This window comes from Centruroides vittatus, unplaced genomic scaffold (genome assembly GCF_030686945.1).
Source record: "Centruroides vittatus isolate TY-2023 unplaced genomic scaffold, ASM3068694v2 scaffold_386, whole genome shotgun sequence".
In the NCBI taxonomy this organism is placed as follows: Eukaryota; Metazoa; Arthropoda; class Arachnida; order Scorpiones; family Buthidae; genus Centruroides; species Centruroides vittatus.
The window spans coordinates 3,009,871-3,035,839 of NW_027122706.1; the positions used below are offsets into that span (position 1 = coordinate 3,009,871).

General features: G+C 30.3%; 1 protein-coding gene across 1 annotated transcript in view; it reads right to left on the minus strand.

The window, feature by feature from the left end:
- Positions 1-24,961, minus strand: part of LOC136988726 (uncharacterized) — a 48,874-nt gene extending 23,913 nt beyond the window's left edge. The window contains exons 1-6 of the mRNA XM_067286682.1: positions 24,828-24,961; positions 19,045-19,150; positions 16,940-17,066; positions 11,129-11,365; positions 4,855-5,073; positions 4,604-4,759 (exon numbers count right to left, since the gene is read on the minus strand). Of these exons, the coding sequence (XP_067142783.1) occupies positions 4,604-4,759; positions 4,855-5,073; positions 11,129-11,365; positions 16,940-17,066; positions 19,045-19,150; positions 24,828-24,852 (870 nt within the window). The 5' untranslated portion in view covers positions 24,853-24,961. The remainder of the gene's footprint in view (positions 1-4,603; positions 4,760-4,854; positions 5,074-11,128; positions 11,366-16,939; positions 17,067-19,044; positions 19,151-24,827) is intronic.
- Positions 24,962-25,969: the final 1,008 nt, after the last annotated feature.

Genomic DNA, 25,969 nt, shown 5'->3' on the forward strand with positions numbered 1-25,969 from the left:
GCATAAATGAGTTACGCAAGGCTTTTATATTGCTGATCTTGATATATATAAGCATTTCCAGAAGATGCCAGATATTTTTTATGATATTTAGATCTGGACATTCTTGAATGCCAATGCAAACATTTACATTTTTGGCCTGGAATTATGCCCAGATCCAGAAGAATCAAAAGTGAGTCTAATTCATTAATTAAAAATATTTGAATAAGTACTTTTATTAACATGTGCAAGATGACTGTATTGTCGATGGTCTGATAAACTACATTTGCCATTATAAATGCTTTTAGAAACAAAATTTTGAAGTTCAAACAAATAAATTTTAACTTTTTTTAGTGTTAATGGAAAAGACTTAAGCTCCTGTATATCTGCTCCTGTGCCTGTCACCTCCTCCACTTTTTGAAAACTATAGTACTTCTTATACAAAGTCTTCATTCATTGACAAACTTCTTCATGCATACTATTGCACAGAGTCTAAGACATATTACTTCCATAAATATGATACAGAGGAAAGAATGTGACTGACAATGCACTTCTACAAGGTTACTTTTCCTACTGGTAGAGAAACTTTGTCCACACTTTTTATAGGAATCTCACAGAAAAATCCAGAAATTTCAGGAAACTTTCTAAACATTTTGACCAATCTGCTCATCAGTGTATCTGTATCATTCCCAATTTGATCATACAGCTATATCTTATCAACTCTCACTTTTAAATGGTGTCAAATATTGTATTCAGGAGTGTATATATTATTAATCATGTCCTTTTAAAATTCTATTATTATTTTTAATCCTTTTTGCTTACCCAATATTTGTTTCTAGTTTTACTCTGTTAAATTTTGTATGCATAATTTCCTAATAATTGACATTATCTTTCATTACATCAGTGAAAAATTGAACATTTAATAATGTGAAAAAAATTTTTGAGGCAAATTTTTTAAATTCAGATATCAGATTACATTATCTAATTTCAGAGAATTTCATGTAAAATATTCATTATTAAATTTGAAAATAAATGTAAATTATATTATTACTTTTTAAAAAATTTTTTATTTAGAGATTTTCCATATATTTTATGTTTTCTTTGAAAATAAAGCAAATCCTCTTCAAATTGAAAAACCTTGGCATTTATTTTTAAGATAGAAATATAATGATTTTTCAGATATCCAAAATTTTTTATTAAAGAAATATTTTTTAGTTTGTCTTAACCATGCATAAGCTTTTACATTTGAAAATATTCTAAACATTTTAGAATTAAAAAATGGCTTAAATTTCAAAATTAGATTTATCAAACATTTAACCATAATTATTATTTACAATACAATACTCAATAACAAATACAATGGGGGAAGAGCTGTCTTCATGGCTGCTGGTGTGTTTGTGAAGAGACAAAGATATTAGCATACAAATGTACTGTACATGAGAAAGTTATCAAATTCTCAGAATTGATCAGAGAAGTGTCTAGTTTATCAAACATAATTCTTGACTGTGTCAAGCTTATGAATGATAAATTGAAGAAAGCAAGATTTTGATTACCTACCTATATTTCATTCAATGTGAAAAATATTAAAAAGTTGGAAGAATATTAATGTTTTTGATGTCTCTGATTGGAGACAGGTTGTGCATATAAGAGAAACACTTTCCTTGGAATGTAGGGAGAATAGAAGGAAACAGATGAATAATTTAAGACAAACTAGAAAACAGGAAAAATTGCATACTTTAAAGGTGATCAATTAGTGATAAGTGAAAATGCTTGCAAGAATGATAAGGATATAGAGGATGATGTCACCAATGATTCTTTTTTTAGGAGTAAGTATGATTCATTGAATAAATAAGATGCCCTAAAAGTCTTTAGTTGGAACATAAATGGATGGAAGGAGGAATGCAAAATAGATTATTGGAAAATTGTGAGAAAGTTTCACATTTTGTGTTGGATGGAAACTTGGCTGGGAGAAATGGATATTAGAAAACCACTGTTAGATGTAAGTGATGTATATAATTTTTATAACATTAGTGTTACCAGTACATTTGAGAAAGGGTGTAGAAAGGTGAAATGATAATAATAATAGATAAAAAACTGAAAGAAACTGAAAGAAAGAATAGAATATTAACTACTCTAAGACAGGTAGATGTGATTTTGGTTACCTGAAAAAGCTGTAGATGCTATCTTTAAGTCTAAATTACAAAGAGTAAATACTGTGAATGCACAAAGTGTTGAAAAATAAAGAAAATACAGTGGTACCTCGTATAACGTACACTGCGAACAACGGACTTTCTGTTTGGCTGTTACGTGACTCGAGCAACGAACTGGCTGCGAACAACGGACTTTCTGGCATAATTGGTGACCTCTCCATGGGTGCGTTCTTTAATAGCAATCATTCTGCGTCTCCGCTACTACGGGAGTGCGCTGCTGTTTGTAGGCATTTAGGAACGACGGTGAAAGAAAGAAAGATGGCGGCGCCCGCACTATCGATAGTATAGTGATGGAGGAATCTATAATTCTAAACTATGAGCTTTAAAAAGCAAAAGAAGGGTCCCCAATTTAACCATAAAATGGATTATTTGTTGAAAGAGCATTCAAAATAGCCTCGCAAAAAAATTCGTAAAGACACTTACATCACCGCGTGCGCTAACTCGCGCTTTCACAATTTCTAAATTCTCATTCATAAAACCACATAATGGACCCGGGAACGAAACTATCTTAGCCATGGAGGACGCCATGTTGCTCTCCACCGTAAACTACTGCTACAAGTGGCCGTTTTTGCCGTTTGACGGCGCGCACTCCCACCAGAATTTAGGAACGTGTTCCGCAGGAATTTTTAAACTGATGTCGCTCATGCAGAGTTACGTGGAAGAATAAAAGAATGCACCCCTTGTTCATTTTTTTATGATACAGTACGGTTATTTTATGCAGCGGAACGAATTAGATGTTTTAACATGTATTTCTACGGGAAAATGCGTTTCATATAACGGATGTTTCACTTAACGGACGTGCACCTGGAACGGATTAAGTACGTTATATGAGGTACCACTGTATTAACATTTTCGTGATCTGTTGTTTGGTGGTAACACTGAATGTTTTTGCCTGTACCTTTTTTGTTCTTTTCCTTCCTACCTTTCTTTGCTTCAGACATAGCTGAATTGTGTGAAGTTGTAATGTTAATATATGTTCTTTTTGTATTTAAATAAAAGTTTTTGTTAACTAGAAAAGTGTGTGTTAGAGGTTCTGATATCAAGTTTCAACACAAAGCATTAAGTGCACTAACACTGTGGTGTAGCTTCAAAATTTCAATCTAACAAACAAAGATTGAATGTCATTTTCAAATATTTAATAAAATAAAAAATTATTATTATAAGTAATTAAATAATTGTTTGTTATTGATAAAAAAATAGTAATCATTATAATGTTCAAATAAACAAACTAATAAATCAAAATTAACTACAAAAAAATAAAAGCTATAAGCTAGTTTTTATCAAAAAGCAAAATTTTTCAAATTTTTGAAGCAGAATGCTAAAATATTCAAATGCATTTGGGTCATAGTCAATTTTTTAAATTTGTCAATTGTGTTGTAACCTTAACCCTTTCCATGCGGTTATACGCCTTTAGGCATATGTCACGTGACTTGCCGTTAATTTGTGATGCGGCATGCGGCATATGCCTTTCGGCGTAATTAATCAAAAAATTCGATTATTTTGCGTTATATTCGATTTTCCAGCGATCTTAGCTTTGATTCACTATTCTGTAGGTCGATTGACTTTGTTTAAGCCAATAAACGTTTTGTTACCACCCCTGGGCCATAAATATTTTGGTAAATACATCCCCTACTATTCTACAGTAAATCTTCGCAGTTAACTACACAGTTGGCTGAAAACAATCAAAGGGAAACTCCTTCTACAGTTTTATTGAGTCTCTTCTGTCTTTGTTGACGTTACTTTAACTAATCACAGACTTATGAAACGAAAAAATTGCCGCGAAAAGCCCCGCCTCCAACCTTCGAAGTAAAATGTAAACAATCACTGTAAATTCGCTTTTTAAATCGATTTTTAATTCTAATTAACTAATTTAATGCACTTAGACATTAAATTAGCTACTTTGACAATATTTAGGCGAGTAAATATGTTTTTAAAACTATCTTCACGATAACAATCGACTACTCTCCCAGCTAAGTAATTAGAGACATAGTGTGAATAATGGCAATAACTTCTCCCCCGCTCTAGGTAGAAAGCTGCAGTTTGTTTTGTTTAATAGAGGACAGATGTTTCTATCTAACAGATGTACAAAGTTCAGCGATTCTCTGTAAATTAATTTTTTTTTTCTTTTGTTCGTAAGCTTCAAATTTTAATATTATTTTAAATTTCTATTAAACTAAAAATTAAACAATCGTAAACTGTAATATGTCCTTAATCAAACGCAAAAAACAGATTAAACATAACGCGATTTTAAAGCGAAATATCGCGATTTAAAAATCATCCAAAAACTGCAAAAAATGCACTGCATGACGAATTCCACTCAATTATTTGCTGTAGATCGCCCGCATGGAAAGGGTTAAGCATTATTTCTATAATTAAACAGTCTAAATTAAATTTTTTTGTAATTACAAGATACAAACCTCTACAATATTTTGTTCTGCTGCTTTTTCAATCAATTGAATACCAGTATTTTCATCTTTCTCCAATCCTCCCATACCTTCTAAATAATAAATTCCTAAATTATATGAAGCAAGGCCATGCCCTTCAGATGCTGCTAATTTATAATAATGTGCAGCCTAAAATATAAATTTTCAAAAACGACTTCAAATATAAATTTTTTAAAAAATATTTTAATTTAAAAAATTTGTATTTAAACAAATTTTATACTTACCTTCTCAAGATCTCTTTTTGTACCATTACCAGTCTCAAAACATACACCTAAATTGAAATTAGCTTTGCTACACCCCAATTTTCCTGCTTTTTCAAAATGAAGAAAAGCATGTGATGGATCTTCTTCTAGTAGTTGTAAACCAATTATATTTTGTGTATGCCCTACATACTTTTTTGATGCATCTCTCATTTCATTATTAATTTCTTCATTTGTAAAAATCTAAATATTGATGATGATAATTTTAATATCAATATCTAATACCCTCAAAGTTAAAATATTCATAAGTTTTAGAAAAAGTTTTTTTTAAAAATTAATATATTAAAATAAGTGGAAGAATTTTATTTTATGATTATTTTGTTATAAACACATTTATAAATTTTTTCATATCATATTTTATAAGAAAAATGATACAGTGTATTTATTTAATGTAAAATTGATAAAAACATTTTATATTTTTAAAAATTGCTTTATATTAAAAAGCTTCTTGCTTGTATTATTTAATTACAAAAACATAGTTACTTAGGACTAATGAACAGGCTTATTATACTCCCAGTGTATTTAAACCTCTCCAAAATGCACTTTGGACTTATAGACCCTATTATTATTGAATATTATTATGAATGAATGTTCTTCATATGCATGTTTTAGTCTTGATACAGGATACACAACAGTTAGTGAAATCAGCTCTTAGACAACAATAATACTGCAACATTGCCTAAAATTACTACCACTAGTTTTACTGCTTGTTTTCAATTGGTTATTACCAAGGTATCTGCAGTTACCTAACAACCACATGCATGTGAAGAACATTCATTCATAAGTGTAATTGAAAAAGTGTTTAAAAAATAATCCAAATGAAAATAAAAATCTGGAAATGAAAATTGAGCTAGCATACCCTACAATTGTGATGGAGACAGGAAAAGAGAAAATAACCACAACCATAAAGAAGACAAAAGGACTATTTCCAAGGGTTTTTTACTGGACTTGCATAGTATTGTATTCGTACTAACCTAGATATAATTTATAATCTTAATAATAATTTGCAATTATTGTACTTCTAAGGTATATTATAAAGTTGGCAATAGTCACCATACACACTATTTTTCTAATTGAAAAGAGCCTATAAGTCCAAAATGCATTTTGGAGAGGTTAAATACACTGGGAGTATAATAAGCCTGTTCATTAGTCCTAAGTAACTATGTTTCTATGTTTTTGTAAATATATATATATATATATATATATATATATATTATATATATTTAATATATTTGATATTTCCACATTTGTAAATGTAGAAATGTTTGAAATTTTGTTCAAGAATGAAATTTTAAGAACATTATTATACAATCCAAAACAGTAAACCTTTGTTTTTACAGGTTTTCTGTTTTGGACTGTTTTATCATCAATTAAAATATTCTCTTACATTTTCTATTCTTACAAAGTTGTATATACTTAAAAGTAAGTCTCTCTTTTCATATTTATAAATATAGTTTTATATCTTAAATAAGGCAGTTTCATTGATTGCTATCAATTTGTATTTAAGTGTATTATACTGTGACACATTTTCTTTAAAAGAATACAAATACTGTCTATATTTTAATAATTACAGTAAGACCCCGCTTAATGCAGGGGATGTGCTAGATGATAAAAGAGCTAAATGGAACAGCATTAAGCAAGGTCATTTTTACACAGAGTAAATAGGGAATGGGGAACAAAAGATCAAAAATAAACAGATTTTACTTTAATTTTAATTTATTTTTATATTAATTTGCATTATAGTATATGTTAAATAACACAAACATATGCACACAGAAATGTAAAGTTCATTTTGTGTGATGAAGGTTCTGGATCTTCTGAAATTCTTGTTTTTTGCAATAAAATCGTGTAGTTTCATTTGTTGCTTTCTTTATCTTTCCTTAAGCAAATGTCAGTAGCAGAAGATTGCATCCAAAACACCTCATCTTGTTTTTTCACTCCTTTCAAAATCTGAATCATTTGCTATAATTTGATCAACAATTTCAGTTATTGTTACCAAACTTTTACTAAGGAAATCTGTAGATAAATTCTTTAAGTTCTTTGTTTTCAGAATCACTATTTTCCAGTTCTACATAAATTTCTTGTTCTGCCAGTTCTTGAAGGTAGTCGTTGGCAAGGCTCTCACCAGAAACCTGCAGTAACTACTCAACATCCTGCTTGTCTATATCATTTAGTCCTGATGTATCAATAAGATTGACAATTTGGTCAATCTAACGATACAATGATAGGCTCTTCTCATTGAAAATTCTTGGATACCTCCAGCCATTTATCAGTTAATTCTTGCCAAGTGAAGTCGATATTTCCTATGGCATCCATGATGTTATATTTTTCCGAAATTGCACCAAACAAACATAGATTTAAGGAAAGTAAAGTGCTATGACGAATTTCCACCTTTTGCTGATTGGTTCGTGTTTGGGGATAATCATATTATGTACGAATCAATGAAATGCCACGATAATTTGAATCAGCATTAAGCGGGGTCTTACTGTAATTCTATTTCTGAAGTGTATTTTTTATATTATAGTTTCAAATGTAATCAATACTGTTTCTGTGATACATAAATGTTAGAAAATTTGTTTAACGTTTGAAAGAAACATACTGTAGAGAGGATTCAAATGAACACCATGAGCATGTGCAATTGTCCAGTGCCATCTTTGTGGTTTGTTTATGTTTTATTTGTGTTTACTCATGCTTTAGCTGGAACTCTTGTGCTATTTATTTGCTGCAAATATCACCATATTGTTGTGTAATTGGTTGCAATGCTATTTCACTCAAGAACAAAGAAATATCATTTTTTAAAATTCCCAGCATTATTTATCATCAAGGACCCAAACTGAGGAGCTTTCATGCAGGGGTGGATCTAGGTTTTTTGGGGTCTAGGGCTTATTGAAGTCTAATGGGGCCCCACTTTTTGTTAGATTAAGAATCTTTAAATTGGGGTTTAAAATTCATTTTTAATATCAAAATCAGAGTTGAAATATATTTATTTATGAAATGGTGTTGAATGACGATAAGCGCTCATTGTTAATGAAAAAGTGTTAAAAAATTTATGATAATTCGATTTTTGTGGGCTCTCAACACTTGGGGCCCAGGGCTTAAACTTTATTAGTCCCTTATGTAGATTGGTCCCTGCTTTCACGGCAAAGGCAATCTGCATGGCTCTCAAGAATTAACCTGAAAAATTTCAATACAGATAAAGTGAATGTCAATACACGAGTCTGTCAGAAGTATTTCATTTCAGGTAAGCAATAAATCAGATTGTTAATTATCAATTAGATAAACTTTTACATGAGTATCAAAGTATGTACAAACTGGTTGCATAAATCCTTTTGTTAATACCAACAAAATAAAAAATTTTAACCACCACAGATTTTAGTTTGAATAGAAAATAATTGTGTTCTAACTTTATTTCTCACCTTTCAATTTGTTTTCTTGGTGTCTGTAATAAATATACAGTCGAGTTAATATTAAACTGTTAAGCTAAGATAATCGCTTAGCAGATGAAGAATTAGAAATGCATTTTGAACCAAGTGTCCTTCCAGTCTAATTTACATAAATAAAAGTATGAATATTTTTAATGATATAAACCAATAATTTCCATTGATCACTTAACAATAGCTAAGTTATAGATTATTTGGTGAGCAACATTAATATTTCTTTAAGATGCTACTTTTTACACTGATTTTTTTACATTAGTAACAAATAATCATTACATAGTACCCTTCAAGTTGTTTCTGACAAATTCTTATTTATTATTTCTATATAACATACCATAATGATAAGTTCTTTTTAATATTAGTTGTTTAATATTAATAACAATAATTTAATATTAAATTGTCCTGATAATATATTATTGAAAAAGTTTTTTACCCTAAAGGAAAACCTTCCTCATTATATGATGAGTGTGAGGACAGGGTTAAACCTGCCAGTTCGATTTTAAAATTTTATTGTTCGAATCCCCTCGGGAGATAGTGATCAAAATCGGAGATAGCGATCAAGATTCAAAGGATGTGCAGCCTTCCGCCATCAAACACGCTTCCCTCCTCTCTGGATCCAATCTCTGAGTCACGGAGATCGACTCATCACCCTCCGTCGCAATTGGTGATCGCAGCAGACGAGACCTGGAGTATATAAAGGTGGGAGATATCTGAAAACGGGGTCGCTGAAGGTCTGCATAAGACACCCGACCCGTAGGATCAGTCCTGAGAATCGAGGGCCAAACCCCCAAAGCCACCGAAGCCCGCCGACGACGAGCCGCCCCGACCGATCCTCCTGCTTACCTCCATGACCGGAGAGCCGAGACGATTTCACCTTCGATTCCAACCGAGATATCAGAAGACGAGGTATGATCCCCCAACATGTGTAAACTCTCTCTCCCGCGATTAGGGACGGGACGCGTTAGATTTCTGTATTTTGTTTGTCCGTCTAAATAAATCGTCATGTGTTTTCATCCAGGGTCTGTTTATTCGAATATCGCCGTAAACTTATCGACGAACCCACACACTTCCTCCACTCGACCTGACAATTAATTACCCAATCCCGACAAGTCGGGATATCATAAAAATTTAGCCATCCTTGACAGTGGGGTGGGTCTTAGCGACCCGAACACCGACGAAAAGGGGGTACGACTCCGTCCTACCTCTCGGCGTTCCCACATGAGTCATTACAAGACTGGATGCTAATATAATATGTGGGGTATGAAAGTAGCCACAACCCAACTGCATATCAGGAGCATAATGAAAGAGCATGTAATCAGAAGAAATCCAGCCACTTGTAAGATAGTTATGGGCCTTTATAAAGATTTGTAAACTTTCATTTGTGAGAAAGTGTAGTAATTTGTCATCAAAATCAAATAGTTTATGATTTCACCAAATTCTACTTTAGGTCACAACTGTTGATCTACAAAAAAGATACTGGCTTTGTATGGATTGACATCCTGACATAATGAAACCTTCTCTTCATATAAAACAGCATCTTGTCCTGACAGACTGAGAATAGTCTGCCAGAAAAGCATCTTTTTTAACTTTGTCCATGATATAAAAATACTACAGTTCTATTAAATTTAAACAGAAAAAAAAGCACTGCCAACCTGTCAAATAACAAACCATGTGCAAGCTAAGCAAGCAGAAGCTAGACTACAAACATGAGAAAGGGGGGAGCAAACATGCATTTTATCACCTTACATGCAACCTTGAAACCTCTCTATACATTTTTTTCCTCATATATATTAATTTTGTTTCCTACTGTTGTACAGTACATAGTTGTTTTCTATAGTTAGAAAATGAAATTATTAAATGAAAGCTAATAAAATTATTTTTAATCCATTTTTTCATGTTTTTTAATCTTTGTTTCTGATAATTGTTGCTCTCATATGAATCAAGACTATTATTTCATAATTCTATCAAAAAAGCAAGTTTAAACTTCATAAAATATTTAATGTTAGAATAAATAATTTCTACAACATTATAAGATAATATTTTGCTTTCTTTTTTAAAATTATCTTATAATCTTAATGAAAACTATAATACTAATTGAAGACTAATAAACTTTAGTAAATATTTATAAATGCTTATTTTTAAGAAAAATGACTTTTCTGAATATAGCAGTACTGACAATTTTTTAAAGAAAATGATTTCTATAGTGTAATTGAGATATAGAAATATACAGCATAAGTAAAATATTTCAAATGAAAAGAGATTATGTAGTTATTTTTACTATGATCAAGTATTTTCCAAATTCTTTTATTTTATCTAATGAAAAAAAAAATTTCACAGTAATAATGGAATCACATTGAACAAAATTTTTTCATTTATTAAGATTAAAATTTTCTCTAAATATTAATTTTTTTAAAATTACAGAAAAAAAATTTGAAGGAAGGAACTAATGTCTTTCTATGGAAAACTGTATTTAACATATATATATATTTCTGGATTACAAAAAGATCTTTAAAAAATGATTGTGTTTAATATTAGAATTATGAAATATATAATCAAAATAAACTTCTACTTAAAATCAGAAACTTTTATGTTTAGTAAAACATCTCTCAGAAAATGATGTGTTGTCAAATATGAAAATATTTTCAAAAAATTACACTTATTAAAAAACCTGATTAAGAAAAGTTTATTTTAATTGTGTATTTAGTAATTGAATATAGTTTGGAATATTTGTCATTATTACAATTAATTCATTTAGAAAATAAATTTATTGAATTTAGCTTAAGTCATATTTAAAATGTTACCTTTTCTGTATCTAATACTTTCTTATCTTCAGATGAAGTTAAAAGTTTTGGTTCAGTTGATTCTGGTAGAATACATTTTTTAAATATAGGCATAGAAAAAACAAATTCAGACCATAAACTGGAGAATCCTGTACATAAGCCATGTTGAAAACAATTTTTAAGAACTTGATTGTCTTCATGATAATGAAGTGGACAAAATTTTAGTTTAAGATTTAATGCCAAAGCAAATGAAGTTCCCTATAAAAATGTGTCTATTAGAATCTGATATTTTAATTATAAAAAAATTAAACATTTATTCAATTACAAACAAAAAGACTATTATAAAAGAAATCTCATAAAAGAAAATCCTAAATGATATCTTTAAATTCAAACATATGTGGGTCATTCAAAAAGTACATGACCTAACACAGAAAACAGTTTTTGGTTAAAGTAATTTTAGTTTTTGATAAAATATCCTGTTTATCCAATACACTTATTCCAACAATAATCCAAAGCAGCAATTCCCTCTTTATACTCGAAAGATGTTAAAGGCTTTTAGATAGATGAAACTGTCCCTCTTTATACATTGATGAATCCAGCTCCTTGAAATAGCCTATTTACTACAGTGATTACCTAAGATCAGAATCTGATGAAAAATCTTTCTTTGAACTATTTTTTCAGGTTGGGAGACTGGGAGCCAACTCCAGTAAGTAGAGAAAATAAGACACTAATTCAAATACCACTGAAATTCATGAATTTTGGCCATGGTGATTACAAAAGTGTGTGTCAATACACTGTACTGGTAAAAAAGCACTTTTTTTAGTTAAATAAGATTATTTTTCTTTGATTTTGTCATTCAACTATTGTAAGAAATTGGCATAATATTTGCCATTTATTATTTTCTCTTTCTCTAAGTGGTTGATGCAAATAATTCCACGGGAATCCCAAAAAAACACAGTTGCTATTATCCTTCTAGCTGACAAAACCATTTTTGTCTTCTTTGGGATGATGAATCTTTATATGTCCATTGTTTGGACTATTCTTTGATTCTGGAGTGTAATGACAGGTCCAGATTTCATCTATGGTTATAAATAGTAATCAGTCCTTTGGATTACAATGAAAACATTCCAGATGGCTATAAGAAACAATCACACAATTCAGTTTTTGTTCTCATGTGAGCACCTGTCTTGTGGCATTTATATTTCACAACTGTACTTAAATATATCTAACGCTCAATTTACACAATAGATTAGCTTCATGTAAATTAAGATTAACATTTTTTATGGAAAATGATAAAACAGGGTCCTTTTTTTTTATTAATCAATAAACCAAATTCATTTCCAATTCTTCTGTGTTCTTGCAAGGGCAACAAACCTCTCTGGACCTTGTTAAATGTTGCCTTATTGTTGTTTGTTGCAAGAAGGTCCACATAACAGTTCAAGCTTTAAGGTATCAAAAAAATAAGCCCATGAAAATTCTATGAACATTGTCATTTGAGATGTCTGCCATGTCTCTTATCTCATGCACTTTTATTTAGCAATCATCTAATGGTAGACTTTTTCTATTATATCCATAGTAGCCATTTTTTGATGTCCACTTCATGGTTCATCAGTTGTGTTCACATGATGATGTTTAAATTATCAATTAGTTTTTAAAACATTGAAAACAAAAGAGCAGACTACAAAAGTGTTGAATCCAACTCTGCTTTGATTTCAGTTAGTTTTAAATTAAACCTTTCATTTGAAAGTACTTTATCACTGCTTGCAACTCTGTTTGCTCCACTGTTGATAAAATCACTTTAGATGTCTAACAAACTGTCAAACATTATTAATTAATTAAAAGAACAGTACTATACTGTTATATTTGGCATTAGAACAAACAGTAACAAACAGTAATAAAAATTTGTTATATTAACAGCATACTTTGGTCAGGCCACAGACTTATAAAATTATATGAATTTAGTTGAATTTGCATTGTCTTTATGAACCAAAACAATTTTTATTTATAGTATTAATATTTTTGAAAAATTTTTACAGTTCATCTTAGGTTCTTATAAAATATTTTTTAATTTAAGCATTAAGCTTAACCAAATCCAATTATTTTGTTAAATTTCACAATTGTACTTAATATATCTAACTCTCAATTTACACAACAGATTATCATGTAAATCAAGATTAACATTTGTATGGGAAATGGTGAAACAGGTTCTATTTTCTTCTTTATCAATCAATAAACCAAACTAAATGAGTTTATTTTTTGCATAACATTTTTGTATGAATGAAATGCAATTCTATTCTATGTCTTCTTTGTCTCTTCAGTGTTATAAAATTTGTACATATTAATAAAGAAACTACCATAGGTGGAGATTCAATTTCAAGTAAAACTGCATATCAAGATATTGGAAATATTAATTATGATAAAGTTTTTAAAGATTGATTTCATTTTATGACTGTTATTACATTATGTACTGTATCAATCTGGCTTAAAATAAAAACAAATGTCAATATCAAGGTAAGTTTTTTAGATATTTTCTCTATTTGAGTTAATTTTATCAATGAATGATTGCTAAGTTCTCTGGCAAATGATTCAGTATTCAGAAATTTTTACTAACTGGGTGGAAAGTAATAGTGATGCTGTTTAAGTTGGCAGTTCAGAAAGAGTTGTAATGTGTAGTGTGGAAAGAATTTTACTGTACATTTGATAGCTTCTCCTTACAATAACAGAAAGCATTACCTAGAAAAATCCAAATCTTTCAGTTTTGCTGTCACATTTTTTCATTCAGTCTGGCTAACCATAATTGAAGGAATTCACATTTCATCCATAGTTTTTATTCACATGCCATGATATTCCCAGAAGTGCAACATCCGTCTTCTTTAAAGTAATATGAATGATTATTGGTGGTTTTTTACTCCATAAAGATTGGCATATAATTCATCTGTCAGCCTATATTTATGTAATTTTCTACATATTTACCTTTTACAGTTAATATTTTATTTGGAATAGCTCTGCTAAAGTTCAGTTTCAGCAATATTGTAGATGTTCCTGTTGTCATAATCAGAAATGATGATCTTTAATAATGGTTTCTACTCTGATTTTGTCTTCCCTCACTTCTGAATTTTCAATAACAATGCAATGGAAAACAAAGTTGTGAAAACTTAATCTATACCAGTCACTCACTGCTGGCACAAAAATTTTGAACACTGTTCAGAATGCAGCATAGCTCAACTTACTGGAAATAACCTTCCATGGGTATGCTTGAATTGCCTTCAAATGCTGCCATGATAACTTCATTTGGTTGCACTATTTGGTTTTCTTTTTGTTTGTATTTTCTTCCCATTCTTTGAGATAATGGTCTTTATTGACAATGATAGCTTGTAAAGTAATGTAAATACGTAGGGTGGACGTCACGCCAACAAATGTATATACACGAGGAGATTAACTCAAGATAAAAAAGGCATTAAAAAATATTTTATTTCTCTGCAAGTGCTTTCAATGCTGTTATGAACATCATCTTCAGGCACAAAATGTGCCTGAAGATGATGTTCATGACAGCGTTGAAAGCACTTGCAGAGAAATAAAAATACTCCTTAATACCTTTTTTATGTTGAGTTAATCTTCTCATGAATGATAGCTTGAATTTGTGTCTTTCTTCAATTAAACTTCTTGGCCAAATCTCTGAGCTTGCTGCTTCATTTTTCATTGAACACAGATTTAAGTCCTTTAAGATCAACATGAATAATTTCCTTTTTGTCTCAGAGCTTGCCATTGCTGGACTATCACTACAGACAACTTACAAATCTCCCAGGAGAAATTTCTTAAAATAAAATTAACAAAGGCACATGTGATTGATATCCTAAATCCCACTTAAAAAGTATGTTAATTATAACTGACAGAAAGCTGATAAATCCCAACAATGTAGTAACCAGACTTTCTTTGGTCATCTGTAATGCTTAGAATAATGCCAAAAGTAATCTCCAAACCTTTAGCCTATTTTAAAACTGTGCTAATTATCACTGACAGCAGTCTGATTATCCCTAACACTGGCAGGAAAGCCTTTATCTGTGTGCTTGCAAAGATGACATATATAGTACATGTACTATACATTCCATAGTATCAGCTTCTCCTAAGAAAGCACCAGTTTCCAAAAAAGTAATTTTATAAACTTTTGGTGTTGTCTTAAAGAGGAACAAAGCCCTTCTGTGTCATAAATTAGTGGTTGATGATTGAGAAAAGTAGTGGTCATCACAAAGAGGAAGTAACAGAGGTCTTATGGAGTGAAAATTCCATTCCTAAATATTCAGTTAGAATAAAGGTCGACTGCCTTAAAAGGTAGTTGGAAAGAAAGGTTTCACTGAGTATTAATATATTTGTTTCATTCTATATGAGATTAACAAAATAATAATAATTTAGAAAAAATATATATTTCTTTCCAGACTATACATGCAAATGAGTCCAAATCCTTCTGTCCTTTCACACGCTTTGTAGAGGCAATAACAAATCTACAGCAAATCTACAGACCTTTCATTTGACGGCAAACATGTAGCCTCAAATAAAAGGTCTGTTTCACTGTAGGTTTGTTATTCGCATTTTTCACCGGAAGCTCGCCCTCTGTTGTTTAAAACCAGAACTATTCTATCTGGGTCGTTTCATTAATTCTTGTGTCGTATCAGCAGTAAAGATGAGTAACAATAGAAAAAGCAAAGCTTTCTGTTGCGTTCCACGAAAAACAGACGATTATTCGGAAATCAGTCAGTTATATTTATGAGCTTCTCCGAATTGTGAAAGAGTGAATTAGACTTAAGAATTAGCGGTTTCCTGATTGTCCAACTTTACACGAACAAGTTATGCTGTCAATTTTAAAAGATATTTTCTTAAAGTTTAAAATGCCAGTTATTTTGTGTGGGACACAGGGTCGGATTTAAGCATTTCGAAGCCCTAAGCTGAATGTAAGTCCTCTTACCAACCCTTCACAATTTTAGACATCAATCATAAAATGAGAAGAATTAAATCAGACTATCTCTGTGATTTAATACGGTTATTGGAAGAAAAAGATACAAGGTTTCACTAGTCTTCTGTTTTATAACTGAATTTAATTAAATTTTTATACCATTCCATTAAAAATCTTTTTAAAATTGGTTTTATCATTTTTTTAAAAACACCTTATGTTAATTCTTAGAAAAAAATTAACAAAATACTACACAAAATAAAAAGTAAAGTATATTTTGTTAGTTTGTAAAAAAATGTTCATTACAAAATTTGACTTTAATTTTTTTTTGTACAAATGTTTGAGGTTCCTTGAAAGTCGAAGCCTAAGCAACAATTTACATAGCTTTTTACTTGTAAATCTAACCCTGATAGGACAATGTCAAAGCTGATGTTTTTAACACAAAGGGCACAAATATGTATAGAACAATCTCACTCACTTGCTTCGATACCACATAATGACATATCCCGCTAGCAATAATTGTTCTGCTACTATAAAATTTCTTGATAAACAGCTACAAGCAGCATATATCATTATATCGGACAGTAAGATATGATTAATTTTACATTACTAGTTACAAGCGACCCAGATAATGTAGCCATTTTGTAAAAATTCAGCGCCCTCTATAGTTCATGAAAAACGCGAATTGCCTCTACAAAGCATGTGAAAAGACAGAAGGATTTGGACTCATTTGTATGTATAGTCTGGAAAGAAATATATATTTTTTCTAAATTATTATTATTTTGTTTATTTCATATAGAATGAAACAAATATATTTTTTCTAAATGTGAATTCATCCTGGCCAATTTTTCTTTAATTAATTTAATTAAAATAATAATAATACTTACCAACCAAGTAACTCTTTCAATGAAAGAAGGAGTTTGTTCAAAATAACTTCTTTCCCTATATTTAGACTTTTTCTTTTCTTTACCTTCATTTTCACCAAAATTATTTTCAATTTTAACATTTACATTCCTATTAAAAATATTAAATTAATATAAAAACTATTATCTAATGAGAATATGGATCTACTACATTTTACAACATGTATTTTTTTTTAAATAAACAAAGATGCAACAGAAGTTTTTATATAAAATACAAATATTGTATTAATTCCATTTTTTCTATTCTACATCCTTTTTATACTTAGCAGACTTGATTCAATTATTTTACAAATACTTTATAAATCAATAAATCTTGTTCAATGTTGAAAACAGTGAGAATATTATAGCATAAACTATTTTATGATATACACTGTCACAATAATGAAATTTATTTGTTCAATTGAAATTTTATTTTTAGCTTAAAAGCTAAAAATAAAATTTCAATTGACATTAGCTAGACATTTATAAGAGATTTGTGATATAACAGGAGTCTTGGCAAAAACTATTTATTTAAGTCTATAAACTTAAATCATTTTCATACAGGCAAGTTATTAATTTCTGTCTATAAGCTATTCTAAAATCAAGCCTACATTATTTTTATTCAAGTCCTCCTGTGTGAGCATTTGAAAGACAGTGAGAAACACTGTTATGATAGCTTATATGGAAAGGAAAAGAAGATTAAGTCAATATTTATGTAAGATGTATTTTGTTTTTTTTATTTTTGAACATGTAAAAACTGTCATAACCCACTGAATAACTTTTTATACATAGTTAACTCATGTTAAATTGTTAATTAAAAAATTCTTAATCTATGTATTAACAATTAGAAAATTTAGATCTGTTGACTTTTTTCTATAATCATCATTGTTTTAAAACTATAGTGATGCTATTATTATACTAAATTGATGTTATAAAAAATATTATATTGAATTTATTTCCTTACTGTTCTAAGAATAAAAAGAGTAAAATGAATGCAATCAGTACATAATTTAGAAAAACTCAACAATTCTTAAGACTAATTTACAGTAAAAGAAAGATAAAAAATAATTATACTTATGCAATACTTTAAAATGTCTGCTATTCAGTAATTTTTTTCAGAAGCTTGTTTTACAAAACTTTATAAATGTCGGTAATTCAGGAATTTTATTTACTTAATATTTTTATCTGCATACTTACACATTTCATTACATATAATTAATTAACTACATGTAATCAGAATATTCTCTTCAGGATGTCTAACAGTATTAATGCTTTGTTTTATTATTTAATACTGTTGACTTCAAACAATATGAGATGACTTTTCAAGAACACTTAATTATAGATATTTTTTAATTTACATTTAAATTGCATTATTATTATTGTAGCAGCCTTTATGTCATCTTTTAGCTTATTCCAAATTTTGATAGATACAGTTATCACTGACTTAATTTCATATAATAAACTAAAAGTTAGATTATAGTAAAATATATCCTGTAAATAAAATAATAGATCTTAAAAATTACATAGTGTGTATATATCATAGAAAAATTTCATTGCTATTAGTTTACAGTGATTATGCCTGTAAAAGATATGAATAAAAAGTATAATTTCTAATATTAAAACTTTTACAAGCTATTGCATGCCGAATGTCATTGGTTCTGTCAAATATTTTGGAATAATCTTTGATTGAAAAATGAATTAATCTTTTTCCAACATAAATGCATAATGTTGCAATGTAAAATACTTATGGATATTACAAATAACTTGAGTTTTTTTTTTTTTAATCTAGCTCGTATAAGATGCTGATTATGCTATATAATACATCATATTCATGGACATCAACTTTTGTACAACTTGCTGTATTGTATATAATATGTTGTTGTAGAAAATGTAACTAATATTGTTTATTTTATTACACAAATTAAAAAATTTTATCTGAGATCTGCACTCACAAATCTACTTCTAAATCATTTTTAATTGAAATTTCCCATTTACCCACAATAGGAATTTTTAATATATTTCCTTTGGATAGCAAATATATTAAATAATTTAAATAAAAATAAATTGTATTGAATTAAATTAATACATACCTATATAATGCATTTTGAACAAGAGGAATATTTTCATTAATATTTGTGATTTCTATAATTGGTTTTCTTTTGGTTTGCTGTCTTGATAAATTCCATTTTGAAGAAACTGAAATAGTATTTAAAAAATTCAATATATATACACACACACACACATACACAAAAAGTCATCTTTCTGAAAGAAAATTAAATATATTTCACTGTCACATATATGTGCATGTGTTGGAAGATTAATTATGAGGCATCATTGTTTAACAACTAGTCTGTTTTGAGTACAATTTTTTTAAAACAGTTTCTGTCTTGTAGGCCTTTCATCCTCATTATGAGTTTGGCCATAAAGGCAGATGCTTGATAGTGAACTGTCATTTTAATTTTATGGAAATGGTTGAAGTTGTCACTAAAATTAATTTAAAGAAATTGAATTGAATGAAATTGTTTCAAATAGATAAAAATCAATTGGAGATGAACTAGTGGATGTGCTAGAACAGAGCTTCACAACTGGTATGCTGCAAGATGATGCTAGGTGTGCTACAGCACAATGCCTCTAACAAGTAAGAGCAGAGTTTATGGCGGGCACATATTTTAAATACATCTTGATTCAAAAGTGACAATGATTTGCCTATTGCATGTTTATTTCCACTGATGTTTGTGACTAAAAGGAATTCTAAAAAACTTCAAAAACTTTTACATATTTTCTGCCATATTTCACAGAATATGTACATGCATTTACTGTAACTCTTGAGAGTGAGTCATGTTTCACAAAATTTGTGAATGCGTAAATTTGACAGATCACATTTCACAGTCACCATCTCAATTTTTGTGAAGTGACAGGTAAATGAGGCCTTTGTCATGTGCACTTCATACATGTGCATAAAATTGAAATAAGTTCGAAGAATATCGATATAAACTAATTTGAAATATTTTTTATATCATCACAAGTAAAAAAAACAATAAATCTGTATTTTTTTGTATGTACTTTGTAACTTCTATATTTTTTATATATTTTTACTTGTGGTCCTGACATGGAATTCTGGGAAATACTTAAGTGTGCTGTGCATGAGAAAAGATTTTGAAGGACTACACTAGAACAAATGGTAGAAAATAAAATGAATCTAATTCAGCATCAGATATTAAGCTACCTTGTTGAAAAAATTATTACACTAAATTTTTGAATGAAAATAAAAATAAAACTAAAGAATCTTTTTTGACTTTATCATTAAAGTTTACAGAGAAAAGGGAGATTCTTCAAGATGTTTACTGTAACAAATTTTCAGTCTGAACAAGCAATTATTTACCGTGACAGTGTCACAATGCCAGGCTACAATTTTTAATCATATTTTTTATTTATTTAATTTAAAATATACACTCTCCACCTCATATTAGTACTATAGTGTCGTGCCTCTGTACATCATACTTTTCCTTTAACAATAGAGTTGTGCCAGTCATCTATTAACTGCTTTCAGGAGAAAAGTTTTGAATTAAAATAATGTGACTTCCAGTTTGCATCAGAAGCTTGTAAATAGTTGATTGGGGCCTCCTGTCCCTAAGGTCTCTTTTTCATCTATCTAACTCAGTTCTCAAGATTAAGGAAAGAGAAGGACAGATGGATGGACAACAGTGAAAATTTATAGGTCTACAATTTTTTAAAATTGCAGCCCAATAACCCAAACGATGTGCCATACATAAATGTCACCATTAATGACCAAAGAATATAATCAAGCTACATGTATAATTCTGCAAGGTAAATGTATTTTGAATAATGTAACTGATTTTTGCATTGAGTTATTTTACAATCATGTATTTCAAATATATGTCATTTGAAAACCCAAATGTAATAATTTCTAAAATTGTTTTATTTCTCCAATTGCTTTATTGGAGTATATTATTTCACAAACATCCAAGTACTTTCAAACTTCAGTTCACTCTCAGGAAGTAAGAATCAGAAATTTAGAATATTTTTTCAATTTTAATTAAGAACACCAAAATTTTTTAAAGTTCCAGAATATTTCAAATTCAAAACATATTAGAACAAAGAACTTTAGAACACACATTTATGCAAAATATCTACATATAGAGATTTTAAAGAGGTGATTAATTAATTAAGTATACTTTTAAAATTTGCTAATTTCTTTTTTATTTACAACAATGTATGGATCAGACCATAAAGGGACTATCCCTCAAAATCATGGCCCGAATTGTAAAATAAAATGAAAAATTTGCTACAAATCTGTGATATGGTAAAATCTTAATAAAACAGAAACCTGCCTGAATGAAAAAATTTTGCAGAATAAAACAATTTTCTATGTCAAATCTCACTATAGACTGGAAACCTGTCCAACTGGGAGAGGGAAGTTTTTGGATATAATGAATGTAACTTAACCTGAATAAAGCAAGATATCACTTATAGACAGGTATGTAAAATTGACTCCAGGTAGAACTGTCATCATAGAGCATGACAAACTATATTCTGAGAATTATTTCAAACATTGTCAGAGAAACCTTGTCATGTGAATGTCACATGACAAGGAGACATATGGACATAAGGACTTTGTTAATATTAGTGCAGGCAACCAAAAACAGAATTGAACGAGTTTCCAAAAACCAAGTTCTTGAAAACAAGCTATACTATACTGTCATCACATTCCCTAAAGAGGTGACCAACAGTAAATTTTCTCTGCACAACACCCTGCAAGCTTCAGTCTTTTGAAGGTCATAGCACACCAGAATACAATCTTTGAGCTCAGGACCTGCTGAAATCATGCATTACATCCATACCTGACTACCTTGCACCAGTGAAAACATACAATGAATGTAATTTGTAAAAATGATGAGAGTAAGCAGTAACACATGTTACCAATTTGTCTTGTGCAGAATAATTAGTAACTAACTAGTACAGGATATTCAAAAACATGATGATTAGCATTTTGATAATTACAGAGATTGAAATTAATGACCAATTAGAGCAGTGTTTCCCAATCTTTTTTGTGCTATGCCCTACCTAAGCCTTTCTAAAATTCTTATGCCCCCTAACATATACACTTAATTGCCACACTGTTTTGTCGTAACTACGATAAAACCCAATCCTTTCATCAAAGTCTCTTACACTTTCCAGTTGTTGCCAAATGCGACCTGGAACACCACAACTCATGTCTGTCCACCTCAAGGTCTGAGCAAAGAATGTCCTTTCTCCTCTTTCACCGGCATCAGGGCTTCGTTCATCTCTTTGTTCTCAGTGGTTTCCAGAATTGTTAATCCTACCCCAAGGGAAAAGGGTTATAAAGGAAAGTTCTAAAAGGAAAGAGAAACAAAGAACAAAGAAAACTAAAACTAACTTAAATCAATATTTACAATAAATATAGTGTACAGCAGCTATATGGTTAACTTAAACTTTGGACGAGTCCATTTTCGAATTGCCCCCTTAAAAATCAAATTGCCCACCTGTGGGGTGTGAGCCCCATGTTGGGAAACACTGAATTAGAGTATTAAAATTCCTCAAGAAGTTAGAACACAAAATAACTTAGTCTCTGTAATGCGATTAGAATTTTTGACAGCAAAGCAAAACTAGTTTTTATAACTTGAATTGGCTTATTCATTATTGTTGTGTGTAATAATAAGGATTGTAACCAAGAAATATTAAAATACCTAGAAGTTCTTGGGAACAATGAGAATTTTTTTAAATCAAATAGTTTTCGACAATTCTCAATTGCATTTGAATACTCTCATCATTAGTTGCAATCATTTTGGATTAATTTGGATTAAACCTAAAAATAGAATTTTTTTGTGTGTAAAAGTGATTTTACTATAGAAAAGTAAATGTAACTGTATGACATTTATGTAGTACAGTTTAAAGATAAAGAAAAAAAATACTAAAACATATTCACAAAAGAAAAAATAATTTGGTGTGACTCCAGTTTTATACAGTAAAATCTGTATACACAACATCGTACACATTTGCTTAATGAGATGTTATATGTGTACAATAACAGCTTAAAATCTGTGCACACGTGCCATGTTGTGTATAACTGTGTGTAGAGAATACAGAAACCAAATTAATTAATATACACAACATAATGCATGAACATGGATTTTCCAACTGCCTTGTTAGTAATATCGATCTCAATGTTAAGACACAGATCCGAGGCCCCAGACCAAGATCACTGACAAGTCCCCCCTCCCCACTCAAACCAGAGATCTTAGTGGTATGACATGAGGGGCCTAACCACTCGGTCCCCATGGCTACTTTGGGATATATGATATGATAAGACAGCTAAATGACAAAAAAATATTATTTTCATTCATAAATTAAGAATGCATTTACAAAAACATAGATTAGATTTATTAGAGACAATAAAGGAATTACATCGACAAATTTTACAATGATGAACACGACATTAAAAACAAAAACAAAATAGGAATCAACACAAGAACTGAAAGAATGACAGAAATTGAAAAAACAAAGCACATCAACAAGACAAAATCCAAGAAACTATCAATTAGATTATTTCACAGTAAATTTTCTGGCTTTTGCTGAAGTAAATTTTTTGATTAAATCACTAAAATTTATTTGTTTAGCTAAATCATTTTCAAAAAGCAGAAAATTGCCAGGTTATTTAGTCACTCCTGACCAGTTAAGTTTCTTCGTCAGTTGAGTTTATGTTGTTAATAATAGTAGCTTAGAATATTTATTAAACTATGTCAAGAATTAAATACTCCAATTAAATTAAACTCAATATTCCATAAGAAAATCCGAGCAAAGCAAAAAATACAAGCTGGCCACCTTCATACCGGGCTCCGACTATTGCAATGATCAAAATGCAAAAGGAGACAAAATATGGAAAGATTGCCTAGTTGTGCCATTCTACTCCTTAGCTGCTATTTTTAACCAGATAGCCAGCCTTAAGGATGTTGGTAGGATTGCATACAGATTCAATTACACAAGTAAAAAACCAACTGCACAACTTGCATCTAGGAATATTCTGGATCAGCTTCAAAAAGAATATAGGCCTACAAAACCTTACAGATGACAGCAATCTAAGATGTTATAAATTAACTGCCAGTCAAATCTGACACCAGGATAGTAAACAAGGGTTTTAATTTCATCGAATAGGTCTATTTCTTTGGATTATCTTTAACAGAAAAATAAAATTATTAACAGTATTCAAAAATTAAAAAAAATTATAAAAAATCCTGTACAAAAAGTACACAATATGATATGTTGCATAACTCATTACACAAAATTTAGCACATATCAGTGGATGGTGCTAAATTCAATCTCATTAGATTACTATTTGAAACCGATCCAACAAATATCCGAGATAAATATGTATTTGAGTTTATCTTCTATCCTTATTAATAAAGAACTTTTAAGCTCATAAAATGTAAACTTTTAAGTAACATTCAGGACCGTCGAGAAGGGGAGAAGCTGGAGAAAACTTAGGGGTCAGTAATGAGGCTCAATTCAAGCCTCGAATGAGACGTTTGGGACCTTATAAGTGCCGTAGAGCATACCCACAGGGGCAAAAGGGACCGATCTATATACGGCAGCCCTGGAAACTTTATGAATATTGTAATACGTTTTCATGCTTAATCGTATTTTTTTTTTTTTTTTGTTAAATTTTTCAATAAAGATTAATAAGATTTTGCATTGACTGTGTTATTTTTGTCATTCATCACATACACAATTTCGAAAATATTCTTGATTTTAAATGTCAAAATTGTCCTCACTGCGTTGTTTAAAATGACAGTTAATCTTCGAGACTAAAAATACGAAAGAAATAAATGCTCACCAGTTTGTCTGAAAAGTTTCCACATCTACTTTATGAAAATAAAAACAAAATATTTTAAACTAGGCTACCGAACACTTTCAGTACATATTACGTAAATTATCAACTTTAGTTTCCTAAATATACCATCAGAGGTCGCTATTTAATCTGCAGGGAAAAAATGCCTAGTTTTTCGACGTTTTTTGACTTATAATTTAACATACATCAATGATAATTAACAAAAAAAAAAAAAATAATAATAATGCACCGATCTTATCGATGCATTATTTTTCTAATTTCAGTTAATTGTATGCCGACAGCCGGGTGGCGGAGGCAGTAAAAGTGTCGAGACTACTATTCCGTGTAGTTCGGTTTCGTGTCCTGATGGATATTCAAGAGTCGTCATGGGTAATTCGACCAGAAATACTAGTACAGTCAAAATATTCGTGGACTAAGCAGATTGTGAACAAATACATTTGTTAAGCAAATTATTACGCACACCTATTTTTGAAGTAATTTCTGTCGATCACAATGCTCTACTGTCAGCGTCGATACAACTACTGGAAATACTCTTGAGAAGCAATTTCTGGAATCGCGCGTAATGCCTGCTGTGATGTGGTGATGACTTTCCCGGATGATCGGAACCGCCGTTCACGAAGTTGTTTCATATGGCCAAAAAGAAAATAATCGCATGGTGCCAGGTCGGGAGAGTATGCAGGATGTGTGAAGTTTTGCTAGCTCAATTTGCATCAGAAGAGAGTGATGTGCGAAAACTTGTTTCGCCACAGCTTAGGTTGCTTGCGCAAATTCTGCATCGTCTGCGAGAATTAACTCGTTGCAAGCGCCCAGATCTGTGGCGGAACAACAATTGGTATCTCTTGCACATCGCTCTCTTCTGGCGCAAACTGAACCGACAAAAACTCGCAAGGCAACCCGCATACTAACCCGACCTGTGATTATTTCCTTTTTTGGGCGTGTGAAATAATTTCGTGGAGATTGAAGAAAGTGTTTTCAGGAGTATTTACAGAAATTGTATCGACGCTGGCAGTGGAACATCGCGGCTGAGGGACATTACTTCAAAAATGGATGTGCGTAATAAATGTATTTGTTTACAATCTTCTAGTCTTCAAGCTTTTTTGATTGTACTGATATATTGATTTCCAATT